The 14,090-nt window shown below is 43.3% G+C and overlaps 3 protein-coding genes across 4 annotated transcripts in view; 1 reads left to right on the forward strand and 2 right to left on the reverse strand.

Moving 5' to 3' along the window:
- The window catches only part of usp13 (ubiquitin specific peptidase 13), a 34,947-nt gene extending 30,421 nt beyond the window's left edge, over nucleotides 1-4,526 (reverse strand). For both annotated transcript variants that reach the window (XM_084922008.1, XM_084922007.1), the window contains exons 1-2: nucleotides 3,354-4,526; nucleotides 1,523-1,648 (exon numbers count right to left, since the gene is read on the reverse strand). In XM_084922008.1, the coding sequence (XP_084778134.1) occupies nucleotides 1,523-1,648; nucleotides 3,354-3,464 (237 nt within the window). In that variant the 5' untranslated portion in view covers nucleotides 3,465-4,526. The remainder of the gene's footprint in view (nucleotides 1-1,522; nucleotides 1,649-3,353) is intronic.
- A 107-nt stretch (nucleotides 4,527-4,633) lies between these two features.
- ndufb5 (NADH:ubiquinone oxidoreductase subunit B5) lies at nucleotides 4,634-10,835 on the reverse strand. Its single transcript, XM_084922014.1, has 6 exons — nucleotides 10,681-10,835; nucleotides 9,053-9,135; nucleotides 8,451-8,517; nucleotides 8,271-8,332; nucleotides 5,898-6,004; nucleotides 4,634-4,842 (listed from the first exon to the last, which is right to left on the reverse strand). The coding sequence occupies exons 1-6, from the start codon at nucleotides 10,796-10,798 to the stop codon at nucleotides 4,722-4,724; spliced, it is 558 nt and encodes a 185-aa protein (XP_084778140.1). The 5' UTR covers nucleotides 10,799-10,835; the 3' UTR covers nucleotides 4,634-4,721.
- Nucleotides 10,836-11,054: 219 nt separating this feature from the next.
- Nucleotides 11,055-14,079, forward strand: mrpl47 (mitochondrial ribosomal protein L47). Its single transcript, XM_084921123.1, has 7 exons — nucleotides 11,055-11,209; nucleotides 11,798-11,946; nucleotides 12,210-12,270; nucleotides 12,351-12,447; nucleotides 12,522-12,652; nucleotides 13,680-13,775; nucleotides 13,859-14,079. The coding sequence occupies exons 1-7, from the start codon at nucleotides 11,055-11,057 to the stop codon at nucleotides 13,968-13,970; spliced, it is 801 nt and encodes a 266-aa protein (XP_084777249.1). The 3' UTR covers nucleotides 13,971-14,079.
- The last annotated feature ends 11 nt before the right edge of the window (nucleotides 14,080-14,090 follow it).

Consider the following 14,090-nt stretch of genomic DNA (forward strand, 5'->3'; position numbering starts at 1 on the left):
CCATCCAGTTTTCAAAGAAAGACAAAAGTGAAGCATGTTTTGGTTCAGATGTGATACTTTTGCAAAGACTGTTCCCTTAAATGACTCAGCAGCTCTCTGGCTCAGTCTCAACAAAAGCGTAACATTACAGTCTTTGGACAAAATATCATTAATTGTAATAAAACTCTACAGTAATAAATTCTGTTGTGATATAAATGGGTTCAGTCGTTTCGCTTTTGTAATGCTCGTCATGCTCATCTTATTGTTGCTTTCCAATTGGAAAATTGTTTTTACTCATGTTTTACTGAAGCACATCTCACTGGTCCAATCTTAAAAACATCACAGCTTGATGAATTGTGGGTTTTAATGGCGTGTTCAGCAAACTAAGAAAAATAGATTTTAATCTCTTTATTACAAGTTAAAGAAATCCTCAACTTTCCACATAATTAGTAGCAAATTACCAAGTTAACTCTTGGAATTTTCCAAACACACAAAAACTAGAAAAACGTTCAGTGAGGAAAGTTAGAGGTGAGAAACAGGCCTGAAAACATCAAGTGTTACACACAAACAGGGGGGGGTGTAATGATTTGCAAATGAACCCATAGGGGCCCAGCGGGCGATTGTGGCTCAAGAGTTGGCAGTTCGTCTTGTAATCGGAAGGTTGCCGGTTCGAGCCCCGGCTCTGACAGTCTCGGTCGTTGTGTCCTTGGGCAAGAGTCAAGACACTTCACCCGTTGCCTACTGGTGGTGGTCAGAGGGCCCGGTGGCGCCAGTGTCCGGCAGCCTCGCCTCTGTCAGTGCGCCCCAGGGTGGCTGTGGCTACAATGTAGCTGCCATCACCAGTGTGTGAATGGGTGGATGACTGGATGTAGTGTAAGGCCCTTTGGGGTCCTTAGGGACTAGTAAAGCACTATACAAATGCATTTACCAAGACGATGCTAACTTGCATCTGTTATACTGCATCAGCCTCTGTGGGAGGAGAGTCTGTGTCCTGAACTGGCCTACCTGCCTGCAGTCCAGCTTCACCAACTGAAAACACTTATTGAAATGAACAATATGACCGAGCAGATGTAGGACCGTGGAGCAACTGGGATGCTGCATCAGACAGGGCCGGGATGACGTTCCTCTCCCAAAACTCAAGCACCTGGCCTACTCGCTCTCCACTTTTTTCATAAACATTTCTCTCAGTTTAAACATCTGCGATAAAACGCTTTTACAACTTGACATGTTGTGATTATTTTTGTGCGTGAGAAATCTGGATTTAATTTGGTCTTATGTGTTAACAATCATCATTTAAATATATGAATCAATATTCCACACATCACTGGTTTCACTCAGGAGTTGTTTTTTTAGCTTTTCTGTTCGACTCTGTTAAATTCTATTAAATGAATTACCTTTATGTGCTACGGATTCAGACGTGCTCTATAAACAGGATTTGAAAAGCACTTTAGAAACAAAGATGATTTCTGTTCTCTGAATTCTACTTTAGTCTGTATTTACAATCAGCGCCCGATAAAGCCCATGGAGCAGGTGGAAGACGCACCTCTTTGACGTGCCGTTTGAGGTGCATGTAAACGCTCTGTCCTGTTTTGCGATAATGTCGCTCCACATGTTCTCGACCGAAGCCCAGGAATGTGTTCATACACACATACAGGCCTCCCTCAGACTCCTGCGGAGCAAAACAAACAATAACAATGAGAAAGCACAACTGGCACAACAACAACTGGCACGCTATGAGCACATTTGAAATATTTCTTACCGTGGGAACAATTTCAGGATCTTCTATTTTGCCCAGTTTGCCAAACTCATCACGGTAACATCAAACACAGAGATGTGATTCTGACACTTTCCAAAGTCTTTCTCGCTCAAAGATTTATTATTTGCACCAAAAACTTTCCACCTTTCAGCATTTGTGCTGCTGACAAGCATTAGTTTTAATGCAAATGCCTCCTCTGACAGGTCATTTAAGCCAAGGAAAGTAATTGATTATTGTCTCATATTAGGCTTCATACGAGCAACATGATACAACAATTTTATGCTGTTGTTTCTGAAACTGAAAAGCATCCCGTTACAGGCAGACTATTTCATTAACAACATGTCTGAGCTCTTGGGAGAAAGATTTTTACCTTTAGTAACAGCCCATAAGCTGAGACTGACTTGTGTCATGTCTTTGAGAGAAGAACACAATTCTTTGGTCATCTTGTTATTATCAAAAAATGTCCACGTGAACAGTGACAGACACCTAAACATGCTTTCAAATCTACAATAATCAACAGTTCACTTCACATGGGAAAACAAAACACTTGGAAAATACACCTTCAAAGTTAACCTAAATCTGCGACCAGGCCAGGCCTTATAACCCCCCCGTGATAAACCTTTAAGTGGCCCAGAGTGACATATGAGCCTCAACAGTGCAAGGGTAAAAATAACCCAGTCCTCAGGCCAACATGACGAACTCCAGACAGCTGAGTCACCTTTAAAAACGGGTTCAGTCGAGAAAGCGAGATTTCATTGGGGCAAAGAAATGTTATTTATATCTGTCACAGGTAGGAAGGGTACCTGTGACAGATACAAAAATGCAGGGTTCAGTTCACGTACAGGAAGAACTGAATCCTCAGCGCATGAAACCCCTTAAAGGTTCAAATACAGTAAAGCAGCAGCTGTGTTCATGATGTCTCTGCTGTCCTATTCACAGAAGAAAAGTAAAATGACAAAAATAAAGCAGAATAAGCATTTTCATATATATAGCAGAAGCATTAAATCTTTCACTTTTTGACTCATTATAGCCACAGTGTTGCAGAGACACCATGTGACCCCATAAAAGCTACTAAAAACCAAAACAACACCATGAAGTTCTTTAAACGTGTACAAATCCTGTTTGAGAACAGAAACATCACCGTGGACACAGTTCCAGCCAAGCACCACTGACGCACTTTGGGCCATTTTCAGACAAATTATAGACTATAAAAGCCCAAGAGTGGAGCAGTGAACTCAGTGCTGAGCACGGCTGCTGGAGGAGGACTTGAGCCCAGCTTCAGGCAGGTGTAGGTGTGTGGCTCCGTTTATTGGTCTAACTGGCCTGCGTGTGGACCTCCAGTAGTAGTGGGGTGGTGTGAAGTGGACACAAAGGAAACCCCTTTCATCTCTTTCGCCTGAGACGTAAACACCCTTTAATTGTCTTTCCCCCCCTCAAGCTCGCGGGGACGGTGACCATGGAGACACGCTCATTTACAGCAGATTCACGTGCGCCGCTGAGCTCGTGCAAAACAAGCTGTCAGCTCGATGCGACGCGCTTTCTCTCCCCAAACAAGCCGCTCGTGTCGCACCGAGTGTGTGTGTGTGTGTGTGAGGAGGGGGGCGACAGGCACACTTACGGGAGAGTCGAAAGAAAAGGCGCACTCGCTCTTGAACACCCTGTCTCCTGTTCTGGGGACCCTGATGGTGGGCATGTATGGGACCAGCAGCTCTCCGAGGTCTGCAGCCATCTTCGCATTCCTGCTTCTCGCACCACAGTGCTGCGGAGCCTCCGGGGCAGCGCCTGTTACAGGAGAGGATGCTATTTTTAAAGCACTCCGTCTCTACATTCCTCCGACCAGGGGGATGTGACGCTGAAAAACATAAAAATAAAATGACAGAGGGGTGGAGGCAGGCAGGCTGCTGCACGGCGCGGCGCAAAGCTGGAAGCTAATGTTGTTCTTTTGTGTTTCTATTCTTTTTCCTGCCTCCCATCACACAAAAAAAGAAAAATCTTGGACCTGCGCAGAAATTACATTGCTGCTGTTGGCTGTGGTGACGCCGCTGTGCTGCTCCTGCTCACGGGGATGTTTTACGAGAAGGGCCCCTCCCACCTCTGAGGATGATTCATAAAGCCACCCACATTTACTACAGCATGTTTCCAGCTTCCAGGATTCAGGAAGTGCGTGATTATGGAGGACACTTTGATTTTTAGTAGCTGCTGCTGATCCTTTATCAATCTGCAGTCGGTTTGGTTTGTTTAAAAAAGAGAGAGAGAGAGAGAGAGCAGTAAATGTCATTGCTCTGCAGGATTTTGCGAATATAATAAGTAAATAAAACAAAAAATATACTGCAGATGGCAAATTTTTATTTTTAATATGTGATTTTAAGTCCACTTGTGCTGCGTGTGTCTAAAGAAGCCCTTTGTCCGCATGACCAGGCTAGTCTTGTCTGCAGAGCTCTGCCACCTGGTGGACGCTCGTGTTCATCGCAAGAAAATATAAACTATAAACCAACAGGAATCCAACCTTCCTCAGAGATCTGGAAGAATTTACAGTACAAATAAATGTAAGGTGCAATTTGTTTTTAATTGCACTTGGCTGAAGCTTTCTCAGCCCTGGCTAAGCATTTGGATATATCTTGATCTTTGTCAACAGGCCAAGTATATCCTGGACAGGTTGTCAGCTCGATGCCGGGCTGATACAGAGACGGACAACCATAGGAGACTTTTAGAGTCACCTATTAACCCCACTAACTGCACGCGACGGAGAAAATTCTAACTCCTTCATGAAAAAAAATGTCTCAGTGGGTTTCCTGCTCTGACACAAGCTGCCAGTCCCCGATCATCTGTAACTCTGGAATATCATCACGGTAAAGGTGTTTGCTGCATGAACTGAATTAAGACGCTAAAACATGAATATCAGAGTTCGATAGATACTTTATTCACGCAATAAGGGAAAAAATGTACAAACAGTGAGATTGATGTACAGATGACAGAAACATCTGGATTAATGGTCAGGCGATGACTTGGGGCTGTTGTCAATTAGCTCCTTGTTAAGGGTCGGCACTTGAAACCAGGGGCCGTCTCCTTGCTGCCTCATATGGCGACGCACCTCCAGCTGCGTCAGTCTGTGACAACAAAATCATGAATAAAAAGAGGCGGAGAATGTAACACCATGCATTAGAAATGAGCAACCAGTTAAGTATGGAAGACTAATAATGTACGACGCTCGTAAAATAACAAAGAATTACATTTATAATAATAATAATGGATTGCATTTATATAGCGCTTTTCGGGACCCCTCAAAGCACTTTACAATTCCACTATTCATTCACTCTCACATTCACACACTGGTGGAGGCTACAGTTGTAGCCACAGCTGCCCTGGGGCAGACTGACAGAAGCGAGGCTGCCATATCGCGCCATCGGCCCCTCTGGCCATCACCAGTAGGCGGTAGGTGAAGTGTCTTGCCCAAGGACACAACGACCGAGACTGTCGGAGCCGGGGCTCGAACCGGCAACCTTCCGATTACAAGACGAACACCCAACTCTTGAGCCACATTTGTCACAGCTGCAGCACACACACTTAAATTGATTCCTCAAGATTTACCAATCTCTGCAATTTCAATAACCAATCTGCATATTTTTCAGAGAGCATGTTCTGAAAAAGCCAAAGATGGTTCCCTCATAGACTCGCCTGCACCTGTTTTCTTTTGGGGAGAGAAGAAAAACAAAAAACTGAGGTTTTCCACATCAGTGGAAGAACGCTATTATCAAGGAATGCAGCTGCTCTGCACGCCCTTTCAGGATCCCTCCCTCCTACTGCATCATGTTCTGGTGCTTTCCATGACTGGACACACTCAAGAACGGCTGCCGCTTTAGCGTTTGCAGTGATTTTTCCATGACGGTGGGAGCAAACTGCTGTTTCCTATTTGTGCTGTGAAGCACATTTGTAAACCTCTCTGCCAGTTAAAAACAATCCCATCTCTTGGATGCTTCCCTCTGTAAAACTCAATATCAAGACACTGTTGGTTACACTACATAAACAGCTAAACACCAGCTGTAGCACATCAGTGTATCGTGTAGTGTATATGAGCCAAGCAGAGATGTCTTCTAAAAGCATTTAAATGCATGTGTTTGTGTTGATGGTGAAGCGCATGAAGCACACTGGCAGTAACACCCACCTCATGTCTGCTTTTTCCTTTTCAATCTGGATTGCAGCCATCATCTTTTCGTAGTCCTTCACTGGGGAATCATAGATGTTCCGTGTGATCCACCTGGTGATGGGGTGCTGAAACAACAGAGCACAAGGATTTGGTGCAAACATCGGACTGTCCCTTTAGTGCAGGCATGTGACATACATTTGTTGCAGTTCAGTGTTATTGTGATTACAGAGGAGCTTTGGTCAAGTAAACTTTCTTGAGGGGACATTTTTTTTTATCCTGTTTTAATTCTTAAGCTCAAGATCCGCCTCACCAACAGCTTAAGGTCATAAGGAGCATTTACCAGGCTCTGCCCATGAAAACTCAGAAACCATACACTTTTTTTACAAAGATTATTTTCCTTTGGAGATGCTTTCATGTTGACTGTGGCTGGTGCTGCTGTGCGTTCGTGTCGTCTGGATCGACTTTGGTGAATGTTTTGGGTTTGGTGTTGACATCTGTCCAGGCTCGCTTGTGGAATATTCCACTCTCACCCAAGGTGGAAGCGTGCCACTTGTGGCTAGGGAAGGTTGAGTGCTTTAATGAACTTTGATTCACTGCCTGATCAAAGCTTGTGTGCCAAAACACACTGGAGGGTTTTTTTTTTAGGAATAAAGGCATTTTAAAAAAATAGAGTGCCACTGAGTCCTTTGAAGACTTTGCTTAAAAATCACACCCAGTTTAAAATCAGTTGCTTTCTCCTTATCAGAAGCCTCCTTAGACAGGAGACTAGCATGGCTGCTATTTTTAGCTCCTTTCCTGGAAGTCCCGGTCTGTTCCATTGCACTTGTGCATCTGCAGCACATGATGGATCTCCTCCAGTGTGTCACTGCAATAATACTTCAACTCTAACTTCATTTTGGGGAAAAGGACAAAGAGCCAGAATCTGGAAAGTGCAAGGCAGTCGTCAGTGTGTGGACAGACTGGTACGTGCTACGTACAGACTGCTTGCTCCAAGTCCAGAGATTATACTCTCACCATCTACAAGTCCGCTATGGCCTGCTTGAGTCCCAGTGATGGGACACTGGGCCATGTTGCCACTGTGTGCACCTATGTGTCTATGGAACTGTGCAGGCTGCACTACCGCACCCCCACACCCTCAGAGATGCAGGATTTTGAACTGAGCACTGATAACAAGCCGGACGGTCCCTCTCCTCTTTAGTCTGAAGGATGTTGTGTTCATGTTTTCCAAAAAGAATATTACACTTTGATTTGTCTGACCACAGGACTGTTTCCCACTTGGCTCCAGTCCGTTTTAAATTAGCTTTGTCCTGGATCATGTTCACATACGCCTTGTCTTTACATTGTGATGCTTTGACATGCATTTGTTGATGACACGGTGACAGAATTATGTCGGTTTATCTCTGACAGGAGCAAACAGGAGGGACACAAAGTAAGGAAACAGCTCAGGGCAGACGCACGCCCAGGCTACTGCAGCCCTTTGGCATACAGGTCGTTTGCACAACCAGGTCAGCTATGCCAGGGCTCCATGTCTGGTTTGAATGCAGAGCAGCCTGAGGGCCTGGAACTGAAGGGCAGCCAATATTGATTTTCTCCTTGTCCCTTTGCCCCAAAAGGAGGTTTCTCCAGAATCTCCAGATTTGCTGATATTATTTACTGTGAATGATGAGATATTCAGTCTTCTTTGTGGTGAGAAACATTCAGTTTTGTGCAGATTAGTGAGCCTCTGCTCATCGACACGTCTGAAACTCGGCCTCTCTAAGATTATCTTTTTATGCACAATCATGTTACTGACCTATTATCAGTTAACTTCATTAGATGTGAATTTTCCCCAGTTATTTCTTTTTAGTACTGCTTACTTTTCAAGCTTTTTTTTTTTGGCCTCCATCCCATCAGTTTTTTGTTAAACCACGTTGCTCTAATCAAATTCAAAATGATCAAATGTTTTCAAATAATGTTTTGAAATAATTTTGGCCTGTTACAGGATACCTGTCAAAAAATAAAGATGCTGCATTGCACATAATGATGAGCCAGCTCTGCCTCACCGACATAACAGACATTTAATCGAGCAACATAATGACGTGCAATGCATGCTGTTTCAGTCGAGGCTTCTTTTAACTCTACACTGAACGGGGCCCTCGGAGAGACTTTTACCTGAGGGGCCCATCGTAGCACCTGGGTTTGAAAATGTAACACAACAGTCCCATAAAACACTCACTGGAGGAAAACATGATGTTTGGGGGGTTAACAATGCACTGGGGGTATAATAATGAATATGCTCATATTATGATTACACTTCAAAATAAATCCGTGAGCATATCCTTCCCTTAATACGAGTTTGAAGCAATGACAGAAGGAAGCACCACAAACAACCAAAGAGACAAAGGGACGCACCTTGTAGTACTCCCAGTGCTCGGGCTCGTAGCCTTCAGGAATTTCAGCCAGCTCTGCCTCACCTACACGACAGACATTTAATCGAGCAACAGAGATATTCATTCCATACGTATTTGAGTAAGTCCTGGAAAATATTAGAAGCCGACTAGAATACACAATAAAACACTTATGCTTACTCACCGATGAAGATATTCACCCCCGTGACGACGATAGCCACTGGAACACCAGTCAGCAAGATGTAAAATTGCTGAGGGAAAAAATGAGAAGAACATCAAATATATGGCAAATTCAGTTGCTGATGCGTGCAAGTCACCATCCAAAATTAACCAAGTAAGAAATATCTCTTACTTTTTAACTTTTATTTTTTAAACCAGCTTAAACAGTATCATCTTGGCCATTTTAGTTTTGATGTATGCACTGCTCTCTGCTGCTGGTGCCTTTGAGCAAGGTGAGTAACACAAATGTGGAAGCTTGTTTTTTGGCTGAGTTAAGTGTAAGAACATGAACACAAACATTCTTTAAAATAAGAGAGAAAACATGGTTACTATTTAGAAACCTGCACTGTGGGTGAATAATAAACTTCCAACAGTACATCTGAGCAGTCAAGGAAAATATGTTGAGGGAAAACTTCCTTTGTTACATTTCAAAAACAAGATTTTGTTTTGTTCTTTCAAAGGGTGAACACAAACATTACGATTAAAATGATACAGCAAAGTTGACAGAGAGCACTTCTGCTGTGTATGTACGTGAGCTTGGTGGATGTGATGGTGCTCTGCACTTACCAATAGGCGCAGAAATCTCCTGTCATAGTAGTCAGAGGGTTTGATGACAAACAGTCTCTTTCCATGACCCCAACGGACCGCAACTGCAAAACAGGGCACAGTTACCATCATGATGCCTGTGATTGGTTATAGTGAGTACGCACGCTGCCTCTTCAGTTACATGGAGGCTCTGTCCAGTGTACCAAGTATCTCTGTAATGTATTACAAATGTCTATGACCTACCACTGCATCATGATTAGGTGGGTGGAGCTTGTATTTTGTGTTGTTTTTCTAGCAGGCTGAGATGTTTTACATGGTTGACACGTTTGCCCCATCTCCCTTGCTGAAGAGACGTTGTTTCTAATGCTGGCTGCCCGATTGAGTTTAGTGCTATAATTACATATTCATATAATTAGACTACAAAAACTCAGATTATGATTACGTTTCACTTCAACAATAAATAATCCCAGATTATTTTTGCAATAATGGCAGTCATCCATTACTGCGGTCATCTTCTTAGTAATAATCTTTGGTTTGACCATATGGGCAAAAATCAAGAATGACCATCACTGCAGCTCTTCAAATGTGTATTCGTGTGGCTGCTCCCTTTAGAGGTTGCCACAGCAGATCGTCTCCCTCCTTCACTACATCCACGAATCTTCTCAGCGGCCTTCCCTTTTATCTGCCTTTGCAAAACAAATCCACTACCTCTCCTCTGTAATTGTCCAAACCATCTCAGCCTTGCTTCTCTAACTTTGTCTCCAAAGCGCTCAGCCTGAGCTCATGTGCTCATTTCTAACCTTGTCCATCATGGTCACTCCCAATGAAAGTCTGAGCATCTTTAACTGTGCCACCTGCAAATCTGCCTCCTGTCTTTTTGTCCATACATAATAGCAGACCTCACTACAGCCTTGTAAACATTTCTTTTCGCTCTTGCAAAGTATTGCATGAACTGTTTAAAACAGGGGTAGGGAACTCCAGGCCTCGAGAGCCGGTGTCCGGCAGGTTTTAGATGTGTCCTTGAGCCAACAAAGCTGATTTAAAGGGCTAAATTAGCTCCTCAACGTGTCTTGAAGTTCTCCAGAGGCCTGGTAATGAACTAATCATTTGATTCAAGTGTGGTGACCCAGGGTGAGCTCTAAAACCTGCAGGACACCGGCTCTCGAGGACTGACGGTCCCTACCCCTGGTTTAAAGGGTGTCCCACTGAGTCAGGTGGCTTTACAGTGCTTTAGTGAAACCTTATAATTTAAGGATATTAAAGAACATGTCGCTATTAAAAACATGGTGAAACGCCTTTAGATAAAACTGCAGACCATAGCACTGCATGCAACAAGCAGATTTATGTTAAGCGTTGACACAGAGATGACAAACTATCATTCAAACCCTGTAACCCAACTAATGTTTTACTAAATACGCACCGCTTACTGCAATGAAAAGGCAGAGGTTGAAACTGGAGGATAAACAGTGGCGTATATAAACAGTACATATGTATACGGAGCTATAATAAAGTCACAGTGTCTTCCTTTATTGACACCAGGACACACGTTAACAGCTAGCTCATGTTAGCAAGCTAACAAGGTCATGAGAAAAGACAAGCAGCCTTCCGGTCAGTCGTCTCATTTTTTAAACGACTGGGGTGTGTCTTACCTTTATCTGTGCGGGGGATTGCTCGAGTGAGTAAACTAGCCGCAGTATTTCCAGATTTCAGAGGACTCAGTCTGGCTGCAAAAGCAGCAACAGACCTGAGAACGCTCGTGCCCACCATCGTTACTTTGGGAGGACGGCCCAACAACACGAACTGTGATTGGCCGTTAAGCGAATAAGCGAATCATATTTGATAAGAGCACAGGTGTCATTTCTTTTCAACTGAAATGTTATACGGGGTTTTATCATTAAATTAATATTATAATAATGTATTTAGCACCATAAAGTTATTTAAAAAATATATATTTCTTCTTTTTTCTTTCTTTCTTTTTTTTTTTTTTTTTTTAGAAAAAGAGACAAAATGCATGCTGGGTAATATGGGAAGCGCTACATCAAAAATGGCGGCGTCCTCATCCACAGGACGCGTTTTGACTCTTTGCAAGCAGTTTCAAAATGTCTTTAGGATATCATCAGCGACAAACGCGCGACAGGGCGCTGTTAATTCGGCCAAATGCCAGACTTCTCTTCTCAGGTAAGAGATCAGTTTAATGCATTCCCCAAAACGGAACAATAATGTGGGTTAACTACGACACATTCAAAGCTGTCGGTCAACAGCTCAGCAGTCACTGTTTGTGCAAAGATGCCAGTGATTGTTTACAGCAAAGTCAAAGAGACGCTGAGGTAGAAACCCCGAGTTCTCATGTTGATGTACTCAGTGGACATTTATGGTTTTATGGCTGTATTTAAGACTGAAGTGAGATTTTGACTGCTGTGATCGTGGGGTCTCCATTATGTCCCATCAATACACAGCTGTTAACTATACATGTGAAAAGTAAGTCACAGCCTGAAGACTGACAGGTCAGTGATGTTTTAGGACAGAAGAGGCTCCAAAGAACTTCAAATGATCCGAATTCTTATTTGACGTTAAAGAGCTTAACACCAAAAATATCTGCCTGGGATTAAACCAGAAAGTGCTGAAATGTAACACTTAAATTTCAAGCTGGAATTCCCTGAATTCAGTTTTTGTTGTTTGGGTTTTTTTTTAATTGCGGAAAAATAATTTACCTGCTTCAGCATTTGTTATCAGGCTTACTGTGTGCACTTTCTTCATGTTCAACAGGGAGAAGTCTCCCATCGTCACCCCATCCTGGAGCAATCCCATCAGCTCTCCAGGTCAGTATCGAGCTCTGCACACAACCATCAGCAGGAGAGGACTAGAGGAGTTCTTTGATTCACCTGAGAACTGGGGAGAGGCCAACGTGAAGTCAGGTAAAATATTACAGCACGCAAAGAGAACATTGTCTGCAGGTTTGATTGTAGTTTGAATCAACCTGAATATGTTCATTTTATTTGCACCTGAATGTAGATCAGTGTAAACACAATCTGCTCAACACTATTTATCAGCACAGTTTGTTAAAAAGTATAGTAAATACTTTTTAACAAATTGTGTGTGGTCAGATGTGTGAGTTTAGAGTGACATGATCATTTTACTATTGCACTAACGAGGTTGTTATAACTTCTTGCACTATTAGGCGCACCGTGGACTGCCAAACAACTGAGAACAAAGAGCAACGAGGACTTGCACAAACTCTGGTGAGCTGTGTGGAAATGAAGCGTCTCAGTGGAAACATTTAAAACATTTAGCGGCGTGTAACCCTCTGATTGTGTCTCAGGTACGTCCTGCTGAAAGAAAAGAACATGCTGCTCACACTTGAACAGGAAGCAAAAAGGCAGAGGGTCCAGATGCCAAGTCCAGAAAGACTAAGAAAGGTTCGTCTCATGCTGAGCTGATAGCTGACATGATGTGGGTGCCAATGATTATATGAGGCTTTCTCCCCTCCCAGGTTGAGCGGTCCATGATCAGGCTAGAGACGGTGGCGAAGGAGAGAGAGAGCGCACTGCGTCTGCTGCAGACAGGACAAGAGAAAGGCCGACCAGGAGCCTGGAGGAGGAACATATTTGGATATGTGTACTGGTGAGGGCAGTCTGCATATCAGACCTACATGGGAAAAAGAAATGTCATACCTTTATCATATGGTGATGGGGAAACGGCCTGTTTGCAGGACATAGTAGGTCCATATAAACACATGTGGTCCAAGCTTTGTTACACATATTTCATTCTCAGATTGAGCCTGAAAAATATTATCAGTGTTTTCTTGGATTGAAAAATAAAATAAAGAGTATTTACCAAGAAACCAGTTTAAGCTGCTTTCAGCTCTGCGATACGCTGCTTGATCCTGCTGGAAGCAGTCATCAGAAGATCAGCATATTGTTGTTATAAAGGGATGAAATGATCAACAACTATACTCAGCTAGGCTGTGGCATTTAAATAGCCCCCACACATTATACCACCATCAGCCTGAACTGTTGATCCGAGGCAGGATGGATCCAGGATTTCATGTTGTTTATACCAAATTTGGACTCTATTGTCTGAATGTTGCAGCAGAAATGAAATCTCATCAGACCAAACAACCTTTTTCCAATCTTCTGTTGCCCGGTGCTGGTGAGCCCTTGTGAATTGTAGCCTCAGTTTCCTGTCTGACAGGAGCGGCAATCCATGCGGTCTGCTGCTGCTGTGGCCCACCTGATCCTAGGTTCGACATATTGCGTGTTCAGAGATGCTCTTCTGTATGCCTTGGTTCTAACATGTGGTGATTTGAGTTACTGTTTCCTTCCTATTGGCTTGAAACAGCCTATCAGTTCTCCCCTGACACCACCAGGCTATTGTTTGGACAGAGAACTGCCACTCATTGGACAGATTTTCAGCAGTTTTGAACTACTTAGAGCAGCCAATCTGGCACTAACAACCACGTCATGTTCATCTTAACCTTGCCGCAATGCGATTGGCTTAAAGCGCTTCGAGTGCTCAGAGTAGAAAAGCACCACGTAAGCACCCGTCCATAGTTGTGGTAATGAGCAGCTGAACCGATTCATCCTTGGCAAAGCTAATTTGAGACTTTTATTGGACGCCCTGTAATCTCATTGATTTATTTCCTCCACAGGTATCGATTCAAAGAGTATGCTATTCCCTGGTACATGAACAGAAGATACAAGCGCAAGAGGTTCTACACACCCAAGTTTGTTGAACCACATATAAGGTAAGACCAGTGTATGCAATATCATGTACATTTAAGTACGTGATACTTTTCTTACAAAGGATTTTCTTTCCTTTCTCCTTCAGGCTGCGTATTGAGAATTACCTTCGGGAAAGGGCAAGGAATGAAAACTTAAAGAAGAGACGTCTCGCCAAGTTACAGGAGAGGTTCCCCCAGATTAAAGCTCCTGCATCCTGAAATGTGGATCTGACTAGTGTGAATCAGCTCATCAAATAGCCATGGATGGACTGAAACTGTTGTATGACCACCTTTCATGTGATCTCAAAGATAAATTATGTAAGATGGCTCTAAAGTGTG

The sequence above is a fragment of the Perissodus microlepis genome, chromosome 23 (genome assembly GCF_051167445.1).
Source record: "Perissodus microlepis isolate ML-2025 ecotype Zambia chromosome 23, ASM5116744v1, whole genome shotgun sequence".
NCBI lineage: Eukaryota > Metazoa > Chordata > Actinopteri > Cichliformes > Cichlidae > Perissodus > Perissodus microlepis.

Excerpts from the sequence above, each read along its gene's own strand:
- ndufb5 (XM_084922014.1), bottom strand. The coding sequence starts at position 10,798 with ATGGTGGGCACGAGCGTTCTCAGGTCTGTTGCTGCTTTTGCAGCCAGA. Across the intron at positions 8,518-9,052 it reads GGAGATTTCTGCGCCTATTG|CAATTTTACATCTTGCTGAC; the intron begins GTAAGTGCAGAG and ends TTTTTCCCTCAG. Across the intron at positions 6,005-8,270 it reads AGCACTGGGAGTACTACAAG|CACCCCATCACCAGGTGGAT; the intron begins GTGCGTCCCTTT and ends CTGTTGTTTCAG.
- mrpl47 (XM_084921123.1), top strand. The coding sequence starts at position 11,055 with ATGGGAAGCGCTACATCAAAAATGGCGGCGTCCTCATCCACAGGACGC. Across the intron at positions 11,947-12,209 it reads AGAGGCCAACGTGAAGTCAG|GCGCACCGTGGACTGCCAAA; the intron begins GTAAAATATTAC and ends TTGCACTATTAG. Across the intron at positions 13,776-13,858 it reads TTTGTTGAACCACATATAAG|GCTGCGTATTGAGAATTACC; the intron begins GTAAGACCAGTG and ends TTTCTCCTTCAG.